The following is a 15,858-nucleotide window of genomic DNA, read 5'->3' on the forward strand; positions in this document are numbered from 1 at the left end:
AGCAGGGATGCGATCGCCTCTGCCTGATTGACAAGCAGAGGCGATCGCTGGGTGGGAGGGGGTGGAACGGTGGCTTTTGGCCGCCGTTTCGTGGGTTTGGTCCGGCCAACGCAGACGCAGCCGGACCGAACGGGGGGCGGGCGGCCTGGGGAGCGACGAGTAGCTCCCGGCCAGCATGCTAAAGCTGCGCTGGTCGGGAGCTACTCTTGAAGTGCAAAGGCATCGCCGCTGTGCGATGCCTTTGCACTTCTGCGAGGGGGGGGCGGACTGATATGCGGGGCAGGCTAGCCCTGTGCTGGGCGTCCACCCGCATGTCTGGTAAGAAGATCGTAGCTGTGCTAAATTTAGCACAGCTACGATCAACTCGGAATGACCCCCTATAACCATGTTGCACTTCAGGTGGAGCACATTTAACATGCAAAAAGATTTAGATTTGGGTGGGTTAAATTGTTTCTGTGCAGGGTAAATACTGACTGATTTATTTTTACACTGCAATTTAGATTTCAGTTTGAACACACCCCACCCAAATCTAACTCTCTCTGCACATGTTACATCTGCCATACCTGCAGTGCACATGGTTTTGCCAAATTGCTTATTTTTTGGGTTTTCTTACAAACCTGAATAAGGCGCTTAGGGGGACTAAGCAGTGATAAGAGCTGAGAAGTGAGCCAGTGGAGAAGTGGCCCCATCAACAAATCAGAAAGTCTGTATAATTTTATAGTATGCAAATTCTAGATGTTACTTCAGTGCTGATTGGTTGCCATGGGCACTTCTCCACTGGTTCACTCTTATCACTGCTTAGTAAATGTCCCCCTTAGTCTGTAATTACCTTCCGAAACAGTGTCTTCTGCAGCCAGCGTTGGGAGCCAGGTAGTGTGTGTGACCACCCATGGCCCCCTCCCGCGTGAGTGTATTCCCCCCGGATCTACCCACTGGGAGAACTACGTTCACGTATCAACCTCCAGTCAATGCTGAGTTTCTGAACATCAAAATTTTCTCCCACACTCTTAAACACAATGTTATCACATAAGGAGGATATAGTTCTGCTAAATAATTTATTAAGCAGAACTAATAAAATAAAATTATAAATTATATTTATATAATAAAATATAAATATAATTTATAATTTTATTTTATTATTTTTATCTATATTTATTATGGCTTCTTTCTGTGGACGTTTCTGCATACTCATTCTGTACTGTGTTTCTTTGTAAATGCTAAGTAAAATATTTGTAAAAATTTGTGAATCTGCTACTTGTATTTTTCCATTTAGACCATTAACTATACAGAAGACTGGAAACTCCTGACTATATTCATAGGAGGGAATGACCTCTGCGGCATCTGCAAGAACCCGGTAAGTGATAATTTTTTGAGGCGTTCCTGTACTAGAGCACTTCTGCTGTCAGAAACGTGTCAGGTTTCGGTCGTCTCTGTGCCATGCGCTACAGGGCATGATGTAACAGAAGAGGAGGCCAATAGCAGGAAGCTGGGTGTCGGTGTATCCTAACTGTTGGAAATGATGTGTGTGTGTTAGAACCGTATACAGCACAGATTATTAGGTCATGGTCAGGTTAGTTCTTTGAGCTCCAATCAGTCTCCTGGTAACCAGTTAGATGTGCACATTAGGTCTCATTGTGCTGGGCTTCATTCTGAATCCTAATTGCTGCAAATATATTTAGAATCTTTCTTGATTCTTTGACTAGTGCTGTTCGGATGTTTCAGCCCTTATAGACTGTCTTACTGGAAACTCTGATGTGGGTTGTAATCAGTCTGATCCTGTATTGGTTTAATACATATATGGATATATGCTCTGAGCTGCTAAACAAATTTAATCTCCCTGGATTATTTGAAAGTCCTGTAACCTGATATTTCTCTATGGAGAAGCTAACCTGGACTATGTGGAAGATCTATTAAGTATCTTACTACAGTGGACGGCGTGGCCACGGCGGCTGAGGAGTAGGCAGCAAGTCTCGGGAGCTCCCCGGCTACCTAACCTCCTGAATACATCCTGACTCCCCCTGGTGCTCTGCCCGGCTGAAGCGCTCACCCTGTGCTGCTGGGCACCGACGGGTGTGTGGATCCGTGGTCTCCGGGTCCCGTAGAGGCGCAAATCACCGCCGCCGGCCCTGCGGCCTACAACTCCTCCGGATCCCCGGCCTCGATTTTGGCGGCATCGGCCGCGGGACGCCCGGAGCTCGTGCGGCGGGCTGCTGCTGACGCCAGACGCCGCCGGAAGACTCTGGGGGAAAGACAGCCTTTCCTCTCCTCTGCCTCGTGAGCTGGGACCAGGGACCCTGAAGCCAGGACGTTTGGCAGGTACTCCTGGGGAAGAGACACTGCGGCCATTTTAGGAGGGGTTCACAGAGGCTGCTGCCCATGCCTGCACATATCAGGGGCTGCCTGATGAGACTCTCCAGTGACTTGCTCTCTGTCTTATGAACTCTGAGACCCTATTGTCTGCTGATCTCACCCAATATCAGCCTCACTCTATCTATATCATATATATCAGCACAGAGTTGGAGACACCGTTAGGTGTTCACGCTGCGCAGCTCTCCCATTCTACCACAGGGAGGCTGCATATAGACAGGATCTGGCTACGCTGCACTAATATCCAACAGTGTGTTACACACCAATATCCTACCCCTGCCTCCTGAGACTACTCCATCTTCAATACTTCTGTCCATATTATTGCTGCCGCTGCTACACAAGTCTGCATTTTCTACCCATTGATATTTGGACATAAGGACCAGGCACGGGTGCTACCCGCCACTGATTGTGTACGTCCTTGCTGCTGCCGCCATCTACCTACACTCTATTCTATTCTAAAAACCCTGCCCTGGGGTAGGGTGACTGCTCCTGCACGATATGGTTAAGGGCGGCCAGAGTGCGGCCGCGGCCAAACTAGAAAGATATGCCAGGCAATCCAATCCCAGGGTGTCATTGGCTCCTTCTCAGGGAGCCTCTCCAACCCACTCGAACCCCCCCTCTGTGTCCGCGGACGGTTCCCTAGAGGTGGCAGAGGCGCCGTCTATTCAGCAGGTGCTGGAGGCTATAGCTGGCAGCGAACAGCGTCTCTCCGATAAGATGGAAAAGGTGCAGTGCGACCTCTCCTTACTCAGACAAGATGTTCAGCGTATTCGTGAGAGAGTGGGGGAGGCGGAGACACGGATCTCCAACCTGGAAGATATGTGTGGCCCCCTGAAACAATCCGTGTCTACGGTGACCCAGCAGGTTTCCTCCCTTCAGACCAAGCTCTTAGATATGAAAGGACGGCTGCGCAGGAATAATGTACGTTTTGTAGGCCTGCCTGAAAGAGAAGAGGGCTCACAGCCGGAGGACTTTCTCGAATCTTGGCTTAAGGAGATGTATGGGGCTGAGTCCTTTACCGCCCAATTTACGGTGGAGCGTGCACATAGGATACCATCTCGGCCGTTACCTCCTGGTGCCCCTCCTCGCACCTTCATCGCCAAATTCCTACATTACAAAGACCGGGACTCAGTTCTCCGCCTAGGGCGTACGAAGGGCCCGTTGGTCCGTAATGGAGTTAAGGTGTCGGCCTTCCCGGATTTTGCCGCAGACGTCCAGAAGGACCGAGCCCAGTTTATGCCCATAAAACGGCGTCTACGGGACCTTAACATCTCCTATTCCATGCTATTTCCTTCAAGGCTCAGAGTTGTGGCGGATGGGGAGACCAAGTTTTTCAATACCCCCAGAGAAGCGGCACAATGGCTGGACAGATTTGCACCGGGTGCCCGGCAGATAGCTCCGGACTGATCTCCTGAGATACGGAGGCTGAGGCCTGATCTATCGGAGGGAATGATCATGGATCGGGGAGCCCCCCTCCTTTGCATTGGTGGCTCAAGACTTTTAAGTCCAAGTGGTGTTGACTAGAGAGGGGTTAGAGGTTTAGTCGGGAATCTAGGCCTCTCTTAGCACTTGGAAGCGTAGGTTGCTGGTTTGGGAAGAAAGTATGCCGAAGTTCGGGGAGGTGTACGGGGAGGGGAGGGATAATTGGGAGGCTGCCGGTTGCGGCTCCCTTCGCTGTTGGTTTTGGTTTTCTTTCTTTAGTTTGTTATTTTTCTTACCTAAGTTTTTCTTGATGCGAGGATGCTTAATGATTCAGACTTATTACGCAGGGCTTACGTACGTCAAGTGATGTTGGTGTTGCTAATGTTGATTCTCAGTTATGTTTTAGGGACATGTCTATCCGGGAGACACATAGAGTCTATATGGGGTCATGATTAACCTGAAATTTCTGGCATGGAATGTCCGGGGTCTGAATAACAAAATCAAACGCTCTTTGGTTTTAAATATGATTAAAAAATATGACCCGGACGTTGCATGCCTCAGTGAGACCCACTTGGAGGGGAATAGATTATTATCATTAAGACGGGCCTGGGTGGGATGGGCTTACCATGCCTCGCATTCTTCCTTCTCTAGGGGTGTCTCGATACTGATTAAAAAAATCAGTGCAATTTGAATTGGTATCGATCAAAACTGACCCCTGTGGAAGATTTGTATTTATGGAATGTAAACTGAGTTCTCAGCCCTATTATATTCTAGCGGTGTATGTTCCCCCTCCATTTTCATATGCCGTACTGCAGCAGGCTGCCTCTTTTGTTGCTCCATCTCCTACCACCCCTGTGATATGCTTGGGCGATTTCAATAATGTCCTAGATTTATCATTGGACCGATGGCACACCCCGAATGTTGCGCTGGCGGGTGGTGGCCCTACCAAATTTGCGGATTTCTTGGATAGTTTGCAGTGGGTGGATCCGTGGAGACTCCGTCACCCTGCGGCCCGTCAGTTCTCCTGTTTTTCCAGTACTCATGGCTCCTTCTCCAGGATTGACCTGATTTTGGTGTCCCCTGCCCTTGTCCCTGGGATCATTGACATCCACTATGAGGCTCGAGGGGTCTCTGACCACTCTCCTATGTTGATGACCATTGCTGTGGGGGGTCAGAGGGGACACTCTTACTGGAAGCTGCACCCCTCTTGGTTGACCCAACTGGGTGACTGTGGCGACCTGGAGACACAGTGGGGGGGATATTTTAATGATAACGTAGGGTCAGCCCCGGGTACGATAGTTTGGGACTCATTTAAGGCGTTTTTGAGAGGTACCTATATTAGACGCATAGCGGCTCATAAAATGTCCTCAAGGGAGAGAGAACGGGTTCTTGAGGGAGATGCCAGGGGACTAGAATCCCAATACTTGCTAGATGGTGCCCCAGCGACGAAGGTACGCTGGTTGGCGGCCCAGTCGGCTTGGATGGCTCACCTGTCCGATAAAAACTCACGCTCCCTCCTTTTTAAAGCCACTAATATTTATATGCAGGCTGATAGGACGGGGGGACTCCTGGCTCGCCTGATACACTATGATCGTCCTGGGTCTACGATTGCCCGGATGTATGGTGGGGATGGCTCCATTGTTGACACCACGCCAGACATTGCGCAGTTATTTAGATCCTATTACTCAGAGATATATAGCTCACAATTGACGTGCTCTACTCTAGATCTATCATGTTACCTGGGGGGTATTGAGTTGCCCGCACTTTCCTCTGGGGCCTGTGAACAGCTGGAGGCGCCCTTGACGCTCGAGGAGGTGACTGCGGCCATTGGCATGTCCCCTAGTGGCAAGGCTCCGGGGTCTGACGGGATTCCCTCTGAGGTCTACAAGAATCATATTGATTTTTTGGGGCCCAGACTTCATGCCCTATACTTGGATATATTTGCCAGTAACGAGCTCCCCCTCTCTATGTCAGAGGCAATTATAATAGTGATTCCAAAACCCGATAAGGACCCTAGGTCTCCAGACTCCTATAGGCCGATCTCCCTGATTCCCAATGACGCTAAGATCCTGGCAAAGATATTGGCAATACGGCTTAACACAGTAATCACCTCCCTCGTTCACTTGGACCAGACTGGCTTCATGCCAGGGAAGTCCACATCTATTAACCTGCGTAGACTAAATACCATTTTGCAACTCCCACATGACTCCCCTTCTGACTCGGCTGTGGTCTCGTTAGACGCAGCCAAGGCTTTTGACAGCATTGAATGGGCTTATCTATGGGAGGTGATGGCACGTATGGGCTTCGGGCCCAACTTTATTAGATGGACTAAATTGCTGTACCAACATCCTAGTGCCAGGATCTTGGTGAATGGCTATGTATCCCAGCCCTTTCAGCTTTCCCGAGGTACTAGACAGGGCTGCCCCCTCTCCCCCACGCTGTTCGCCTTGGCCATCGAGCCATTGGCATGTTTGGTAAAATCGCATCCAGATATCACAGGAATATGTACAGGCTCACGGGAAGATAGAATAGCTCTTTACGCAGACGACATGTTGCTGTTCTTGCAAGACTACACCAAGTCAATGCCCATTTTGCTGCGGGTGATAGAGAGCTTTGGAGCTCATTCGGGCCTTAGAATTAACTGGTCCAAATCATACATTATGCCAGTCCTGGGCTCCCCTCCTACTGTTCCCAGAGTCTCCCTGCCACTGTGTTGGACAACACAATTTAAATACCTTGGAATCCAAATAACTAATGACCCCTCTGATTATATCCCCTTGAATCTGGACCCAACCCTGCAGTGGGTCATCAGCAAATCCAAGACTTGGTGTAGGCTTCCACTGACGGTCTCTGGCAGGGTCAATCTCATAAAAATGATTATACTACCTAAACTTTTATACATTATTCTCCAGTCCCCGGTCTATATCTTCCCAATATTTTTTAGGAAATTGAATAGCGTTTTGTCCTCACTGATATGAGCCAACAGGAGACCCAGAATACAGTTGAATACCCTTACCAGGCAGCGTTCTGACGGCGGCCTGGCTCTGCCTAATTTTCAGATATATTACTACGCTGCTTAGATGACTCATATTAGTATATGGGCGCAAGATTCTAACGCCGATTCTTTACACTGTGAATTTATTCGCTGCTACTTCCCCCACCTATCTCCTTTGCAGGTGCTGCTAAGTGGGAACATGGCTCGTTTTCTCCCCCCTATTATTTTCCAGGCCTTAAAGATTTGGCGGGCCCTGAGAGTTCTCTTGGGGTACGACGACCTGGACCCAGATACCCCCCTTTGGTACTCTGACTGGCTTCCTGAACTACATGCACTTGAGGGACGGGAGGTCTGGGCCCCTAGATCGGTGGTTTCTATATCTCAGCTCTACATAGATAGTGTATTCAAATCCTTTCAGCAGCTGAAAGATGAGTTTGATTTACCCAACTCCTACTTTTTCAGATATCTTCAGCTCCGTCATGCCCTCCAGTCCCAATTTGCTGAGTCCCCCCCACGAATCCTCCCATTTCCCATAAAGACCTTTGTGGCTACACTGGGTCGGGCTAAAATGGTCTCCCTTGCGTATGGATATCTCCTAACTAAACTCCATGCGGACCCTCTGACACGTCTCCGTGGAAGGTGGGAGGATGATTTAGGTCCAATAACTGAGGAGGACTGGACCCTTGCTCTGGAATATCCTGCTACAGTTACCAAGTCTCTCAGATATCAGCAAATTCAATTTTTCATTCTACATAGAACTTATATAACTCCAACTAGGTTGGCTACTTTTGGGGCTGGTGGGACCGGCATGTGTCCTAAGTGCGGGGTGGAGGAGGGTACATTCTGGCATCTGGTGTGGGACTGCCCGAGGCTGCGGATGTTCTGGTCGGGAGTTAGGTCAATCCTGGAGAATACGGGAGTGACTGGCGGACTGCTTACCCCGCAGTTTTGTATTTTGGGGATGGCGGGCTCTACTTCTGTGCCCGTTTCGGTGGGTCTCTATGCTCGCAATGTATGTGCCTTGGCTAAGGTTTGCATTGCGAGACTCTGGATGGCCCCTGGTGGCCCTTTAATATCTGCGCTTAAGATCCTGGTTAACGATACAATATTCAAAGAAAGATATGTATATATGAAGCAAAACGCTTCAGCCAAATTCGAGAGAGTCTGGTCTCCATGGCTGAACTCTCCCCATTCCCAACTGGTCCCTTAATTATAATTATAACTGCAACGCGAACTGAAGCAATACCACATGACTAACTTAAAGCTTAAAATATTCATTTAAAATGGTTGGCACTGGAGCCCTGCGGGCTCGTCTAGCATACATGGGAATATTGTGCAGCTGAATCAGATGATCGATCCTCCATACGCTTCTAGCTAGGCGTTTACTATTCTTTGTTCTCTCTTAGGTATGTTTGTTCTGTTTATTGGTTCCTGTTTTTTTTTTTTTTATATATATATATTTTTATTTTTTTTATTTTATTTTTGGGTAGCTTATGGGCAAAAATTAATAAAAAATTAATTGAGGTGTACATAATGGCTGCAGATCTTGCGGACCATAAAAGACAGTAAAATCAAAATGCATGATCATCTCCTTATAGATATGGCAGTTGATCCGATGATGGTGACTGATAGTATTAATGAAGCTCCGATATGACCGATATATGTGATGTGATGTGATGTGCTGTGCTATTGGTCTGCAATGTCTGTACCTTTCTCTTCATTTTACTGAATAAAAATACTTTATAAAAAAGTATCTTACTACAGTGATATGGTTGAAAAGCACTGTGTGACATTTCCTTACAGCTGCGATTTATCTGGAATATTCTGAAGATCTACTCAGTATCTTGCAGCTGGGCAAATTACTGGTGCTATTGAAAAGAATAGTGCAGTATTTCTCTACAAGGCATTGATTTATGCATACAGAAAACTTGCTACTAATTATCAATTCCTATCTCTACTGTGCTATTAGAGTGCAATATTTATATACAAGGCATTTACTTATACATGCAAAAAAAAAAACAATTTCTCTGTTGTGGAAAATACTTTATTTTTGAGAATTGTCCAGCAGAACATTTAATAGGCTATTTGGAAGACTGGTTAGCTTACTCTTCAGTAAAGATTGCTCATGATATACTGAATATGTGGCATGCTGTTTTCTGTATGGTTTTAGTAGAGGTATCCTGTTCCCTTCGAAAATATGTGTCTGGGATCTTGAGCTTACACTACATAGAGTTGAAGTCCTGGCGGTTACCGAGTACCAGTGAACGATTGTTGTTCCGGGAAAGGGGACTGTTATAGGCGAAGCACTCTGCAAGTGGGTGCAGGGATGCTGGAACAGCTTTAAAGCAGATAATAACCAGGGTTCTCATAGGAGCTAAGCAGGAGACGACTGACTCCTACCATGTCACTGTACACAGTAAAGACAAGATGGCCCCTGCACATGCTCAGTAGAGATCTCGGAGGCCATCTTGGGATAGGGTAGGGAGACTGGACAATAGCGCACTCCAATTTCACCACTAACAGGGCTTGGGTGCCTCTCCAGGCAGCAGGCACCTCACAAGCTGGAGACATGTGCTGCTGAGGCAGCAGCTTCACAAACCCCTTGGCGTTGGGCCCTTGGTGGCAGCACTGGTCACAGTGCTCTTTGTACACCCTTGAGCACGGATTACTCAGGTGGCACCTGTCACTGGGCACATTGGCGTTTCTAAAATGGGTCCAATGGATGCGGTGGACACGGGCCCCTGGGTCCAGGTGGGCCCACACCGCACCCATTTTAATACTTACCTTTCTGGAGTCCAGTGCCGGGAGCTGTGATCGCGCCGGAAATCGCAGCCAAAATGGTCTCCGGATCATGACGGGCGCCATGTTTCCGGAGACCTGCGCATGAGTAGTAGACTCAGACACAATGCCGGAGTCTACAGCGCCGTGCAGAGGAGGGGGCCCACCCGGACGTGCACATGGGCCTCCTCCTCTGTAGAAACGCCCCTGACTGGGCTGCCCCTGTAAGTCATCTTTGAGGTAAATGAATGCCATTTTGGTGCCCCATATAATTAAATGCCCTGTGCTGTTACCCAGTCAGACTGTTACTTGTGCTAACACTGGCCTGCAGCCCCTCTCTCTCTTGACTCCAGCAGGACCTGCCACAGCATTCCCACAAGCCTCCTTGTTTTAGGACATACATACGTATTACGTAATTTCTGAGAATTTTCAGCTGAAAATAGTACATAATGCCCGTAATTTACAGTCCGCACATGGACGATAACGGCTACTTTATCTGTAATTTCTGAAGATAACAGGATAAGCTATTTAATAAGTAACTGACACCTCAATCACTATTGTTCTGTCAGAGATATCGTCCTCGCTAGTTACACTCACGTTATTCCCAAGTTCACTAACGGTTTCCTGTTTGATGATGACTGTGCATGTAACAGCGGGTGACAATGGGAAATGCCACAGTGAAATCATTTGTCTATTCAACCATTGGTCTATTTCATGTACATTTACTCATATACGGTTTGATACATCTCCCCATAGTCCTTAGTTTGCTCAAATTCGCCAGAAGCGGCGGCTTACGGATATGCACATGCCTCAAAATCAGGCCAAAGTCATTAAAATGACTCAGGGCTGCCCTTGTCCAACACTGCAACCAACCTACTTTACTTTCAGCTTTGGCAGGCGAATTCGTAGTCGTAGACAGCGCAGTATTTATTATGTGGGCCAAGGGAAACACAGTTCAGTGGACACCATATTAATTATTTTGTCTAAATTCATTTGTCCTTTAATTGTCTTATTTTGCTTTTTTCTTTACCCTGCGCTTATAGGGTGTCATTCTGACCTGATCGCACGCTGCAGTTTTTCGCAGCGCAGCGATCGGGTCAGAACTGCACATGTGCTGGCGCCGCATGGCCGCCCGCCGCTGTGGTACGATCACCTGATTGACAGGCAGAGGCGGTCGATGGGCGCGCGGGGGTGAACGGCGGCGTTTGGACGTTTCGTGGGCGTTGTCCGGCCAATGCAGGCATGGCCGAACCGTGCGGGGAGTGGTCCGCAGCGGCTGCATGACGTCACACGCAGCCGCTGCGGCCCGGGGAGCGACGAGTAGCTCCCGGCCAGCACGCTAAAGCTGCGCTGGCTGGGAGTTACTCTTGACGTGCAAAGACATCGCTGCTGTGCGATGCCTTTGCACTTCTGCGGGGGGGCCTGCACTGACATGCGGGGTGGACTAGCCCTGTGCTGGGCGTCCCCCCGCATGTCTGAGTTCATGATCGTAGCTGTGCTAAATTTAGCACAGCTACGATCAACTCGGAATGACCCCCATAGTCCCACTTGCACTGCACTTGTCTGTTCCCTGCAAGTGCTACAAGTAACTGGTTCATCTGCTTGCACACTATCGGTGTATGTGACAGATCTCTATGGTATGGGTATCTGGTAGCTGGGGCTAAGTGCTAAGTCTCAAGGTCCATTTCAGGTTCTGCGTATCAGTGCAAGACTCCAGATCTGTGCGCCTGTAGTCCTGAGTTCATCACTCCTGGCCTCAGTTCTTTTTTCCAGTTTTATCTTATTTTGGTTTTGAGTTCCTGTTGGCTGTATCTCTCTGAGTACCCAGTATTGGGTTCCAGCTCTGAGTTCCTGGATTCAGTTTCTGGGGCTGAGTTTCACATGATTGGTTCTAGATTCCAATGGATGCTGGTTCCAGGTCCCTATTCTGGTCCAGATTCTGGTCTTAAGATTCCTGCCCTGCTGCCAGTGCTACTGTGGTTCTGGCAGTTCCTAAATAAGCAGATGTCTTATCAAAGATCCCAGTTTCAGGCGCTTCACTCCCTGCTTCAGCTGGAGCCATGGGTCCCTTTACAATCACACTTGCCTACATTTTAGGTCTCCTCTCCTGGAGAAGCTTGGAGAGGAGACACTGTTGGCCTTTTTGGAGGATGGTGCTGTAACGTCACTAGACCCCACCACTGTAGTGGCAAAATGCTGCAATTCGCAGATCTGCAAGGAAAGGACTGGGCTAAATTATGATATTTTGCATATTTTTGATCCACCTCCTCCATCCGGAGCTGCGATTCCCTGCACAATCTCCTTATCCTGCCCGCTTCACTAGGAACTGGGTGGTATGTGGGAGATACGGCCATTCTTCCAGGGGTGCAGGGGACTACCTGATATATTGAGAGTCTCCCGCAACTTCCGGGGGAGAGTAGGCAAGTATGAAACAGACATCCGTGAAAGATAACATGGTAAAACAATAACTGCTATGGGAATTGGAACATTTCTATTATGGAAACATAATTGGTCGAGGATGTGTTTTGTTGTGATGAAGAGATGTTTGTGTGACCTTTTTGCCCACAAGTTACATATCAGTGTACACAGCTGAGTGTCGTTTATTCTCCAGAGAAATGACCGTTTCTTAGTTGCCATCTATTTATTGTCTAAGTCTACAAGGGTAAAAACCTGTCCAAAGCCAGGGAACAAGTTCTAACTCATTTATTTTAATCTTCTAATCTAACAGATATCCCGTTCTCCAGAACAGTTTGTCTACCGCATCAAGCAAGCCCTGGACTACTTGCAAACAGAGGTAAACTGGGCAGGCAGGATGCATCATCAACACCAAAAATGCCTCCAATCTCCAAAAATGCCGGAGCTTGTCCCTGATATTTTTCATATAAAAATCTTAACTGTCTTTAGGTGAGATGTATTAAGCCTTGGAGAGCGATAAAATCATGAAGTTGCACAAAGCTGCCAATCAGAATCTGTCAATTATATACAGTAGCACAGTCTAGGAAATTACAGAAGCTTATTAGTTGCTACGGGAAACTTCTTTCTCCAGTGTTTGATACGGTTCCGGTATGAATGGTCGACAGTCATTAGGTCGACCACTATTGGTCGACATTGACATGGTGGACATTGACACATGGTCGACACATGAAAATGGTCGACACATGAAAGGTCGACACATGAAAAGGTCGACATGAGTTTTTTAACATTTTTTTGTGTCGTTTTTTGGGTAAAGTGACTGGGAACCCCAATTAGTGCACCGCGTCCCCTCGCATGGTGCCTTCGCTCCGCTACCGCTTCGCTCGGCACAGATTACCGTTCCAATCGTAGTCCACATGGATCGTAAAGTATGGAAAAGTTCCCCAAAAGAAAAAAAAGTCAAAAAACTCATGTCGACCTTTTCATGTGTCGACCTTCCATGTGTCGACCATTTTCATGTGTCGACAATGTGTCCATGTCAATGTCGACCAATAGTGGTCGACCTAATGACTGTCGACCATAACATGGTCGACCATGTGAACGGATACCGTTTGATACTTCTCTCCCCCCCAATATGAGTTAAAACCATGTTTCTCTTACACAACAGGTCCCGCGGATGTTTGTGAACCTGGTGACAATTCTGGACATTTTGACACTGAAAGCTCTGTACGATGATAAGAGAACTTACTGTCCGCGACGGATGATGAGGTCAGTCGTGTGGTGATCTGTGGTCCTCAACAAGTGTATTAGTACAATAGAGTGCAGCATCTCTCAGACACCTCATACATAGGTGTAGACCCTTTGGGGCCAATGCACAGCTGAACACAGAGCCGGATTAAGGGGGTCCCATGGAGTCAGTACCCTGGGCCCCCCTGTCTTAAGGGCCCCCCCAACTGGAGCTGCTCTGCCCTGCTCTGGTGCTGCTGTCTCCACTCTCCAGCCACCTCCGCCAACATCAGCTCTCCTGGCAGCAGCGGAGGCTGTAGATTGCCTACATCAGTCCCCGTGCTGCCAAAGAGTAGGGGGAGGGAGCCGCATGCATAGCCACATGCGGGACATCACACAGCCACCGGCATGTGACATACTGCACTCCTCCCCTGGCAGCATGGAATTCTCCCTCCCGGCTACCTTGAATCTACTCTCCCTTCTGTAGTGTCCCCCCCCCCACGGCTCCTGTTGCCGGTGGTCGACCACGTTGGGGTGGAGGGGGGAGGCAAGTGGCGGGTCAAGCTGGGGGGTGGTTGCTGACTGGCCTATCTTGGGTGCCCTGGGCCCCGCCGAGTACTTAATCCGGCCCTGGCTGAACAGAATATTATTTGGCAAACTTTTTTTTGTTTGTTTTTGCATTGCATTGCACATTCTCGAGAACCAAATGTATGCATCTAAGGGCAATTCAGGGTTGTACAAATACCAGGCGTTTCTCTGCCTGCCACTGAGGAGGTACAATGGATACTTACCTAATCTCGGGATCATCTAGAAGGCTCACATAGAAGTAGGCAAGTCTTCCATAGCATATGCCATCTGTCAGCCCACTTCCAGAATGTAGTGGGTGGTCCGGCAGGGAGATGACGCGTTTCACACTGATTCGCATCATCATGGCCCTACACAGGGGGATGGGGCCACAATGACTCGATCATGCCATGACACACTTCTCGTAGTGCCAACCTGGAGGGGTCAGCTTAAAAGTCGGCAAGTATACTGTAACAGGGAGTTCTCACATAGGGGTATATGCGATTAGCGGCGAATCGCGGCAATTTTTCGCCCGTTTTTTAAATCGACACAATTCGACCGTCGAATTCCGGCAAGTGGGTGCCGGAATTCAACATATTCAATAAAAAACGGATTCGACAGTCCCGCTGTCGAAAAACGGCCGATTTGACGGATTTTGATCCGATTAATAAAAAAACGAATAAAACGGTAAAAAACCCGAAAAAAAATTGCGTGGAGTCCCCCCTCCAAAGCATAACCAGCCTCGGGCTCTTCGAGCCGGTCCTGGTTCTAAAAATCCGGGGGGGGAAATGACAGGGGATCCCCCATATTTTTAAAACCAGCACCGGGCTCTGCGCCTGGTGCTGGTGCAAAAAATACGGGGGACAAAAAGAGTAGGGGTCCCCCGTATTTTTTACACCAGCATCGGGCTCCACTAGCTGGACAGATAATGCCACAGCCGGGAGTCACTTTTATACAGCGCCCTGTGGCCGTGGCATTAAATATCCAACTAGTCACCCCTGGCCGGGGTACCCTGGGGGAGTGGGGACCCCTTCAATCGAATTTGGAAAGTCCGTTTTTTTGACGGAAAGTACTGAATTGCATTGTCGATTTTCTTTTTTTGCAAAAATGTCCCGTTTTTCGACATTTTCGGGAATTCGACCGCAATTGCATAAACCCCTCAGTCTCAAGTTGGACAGGGCGCATCTACATAACTGCGTAATTACACGTCGAGTCCTTTAATTTACATGGGGCACTGGACGCCCAGGTACGGCCCTGGACCAAGCATCAGGTACGCACGGATAATGTTGAAACCAACTGCACGGACCCGGCGAAATGGAAATCATACAGTAGATGCTTAAAAGGCTTCATACGGGCAAATATTCCTGCACGTAATGCAAGGCAGCAATCATCGCCCCATTCCTTTATAAATCTTGTATTTCTTCAGCAAACAGAAATACGTTCTATCTGCCTTGTAGAGTAATGACTAGCGGAGAGCACACATATAACCCCATATCAGTCACGGTACACCAATGTGCTTGTAAAAATAAGTCAATACAATGAGGCTCAAAGTGTAGGGCAGAGATAGAGGTTGTTTGACAGCACAAAAAATGATAACATGGATAAGATCTCAGCAAGGGGTTAAAATAAGACATCTGTGACACCTTATCAATCTCAGAGCTGGTTCCTGAGTGTAAACCCTGCCCCGATGAAGAGGGCAGACCGAGGTGACTGGCGTCATTTACTGAGAACTTCTGATTAGTAAGGGTTAATGTACAGAGCGAGCACACGTCGTTCAATCGCCCTGTAACGCTTCCACCAGCCGAGATCCTCATTCAGTGTAGTCACAATGGGGGGACATACAATTCCAAAGTGCCTCCAGAACAAGGGAGAATGAGTCAAGATGGTCTTCAGAATAACCCAGCGGTAATGTGCACAGCTGGGTGGTGTTTGACGGTACGTTGCTATGAACTGTACCACCCCCCCACACACACACACACATACACACACAACACAGAACACACTAATCGCTAAAAACACTGAGCTGACACAATGGGGGCCTTATAGTCACTGGGCCCTGGTGTGGTTTCCACCTCTACTATCCCCTTTGGTGC

At 48.3% G+C, this 15,858-nt stretch overlaps 1 protein-coding gene across 1 annotated transcript in view; it reads left to right on the top strand.

Moving 5' to 3' along the window:
• PLB1 (phospholipase B1) overlaps positions 1-15,858 on the top strand; it is a 191,824-nt gene that overhangs the window by 56,048 nt on the left and 119,918 nt on the right. Inside the window, exons 19-21 of the mRNA XM_063919416.1 lie at positions 1,274-1,354; positions 12,291-12,356; positions 13,143-13,243. Of these exons, the coding sequence (XP_063775486.1) occupies positions 1,274-1,354; positions 12,291-12,356; positions 13,143-13,243 (248 nt within the window). The remainder of the gene's footprint in view (positions 1-1,273; positions 1,355-12,290; positions 12,357-13,142; positions 13,244-15,858) is intronic.

This window comes from Pseudophryne corroboree, chromosome 4 (assembly GCF_028390025.1).
Source record: "Pseudophryne corroboree isolate aPseCor3 chromosome 4, aPseCor3.hap2, whole genome shotgun sequence".
Taxonomy (NCBI): domain Eukaryota; kingdom Metazoa; phylum Chordata; class Amphibia; order Anura; family Myobatrachidae; genus Pseudophryne; species Pseudophryne corroboree.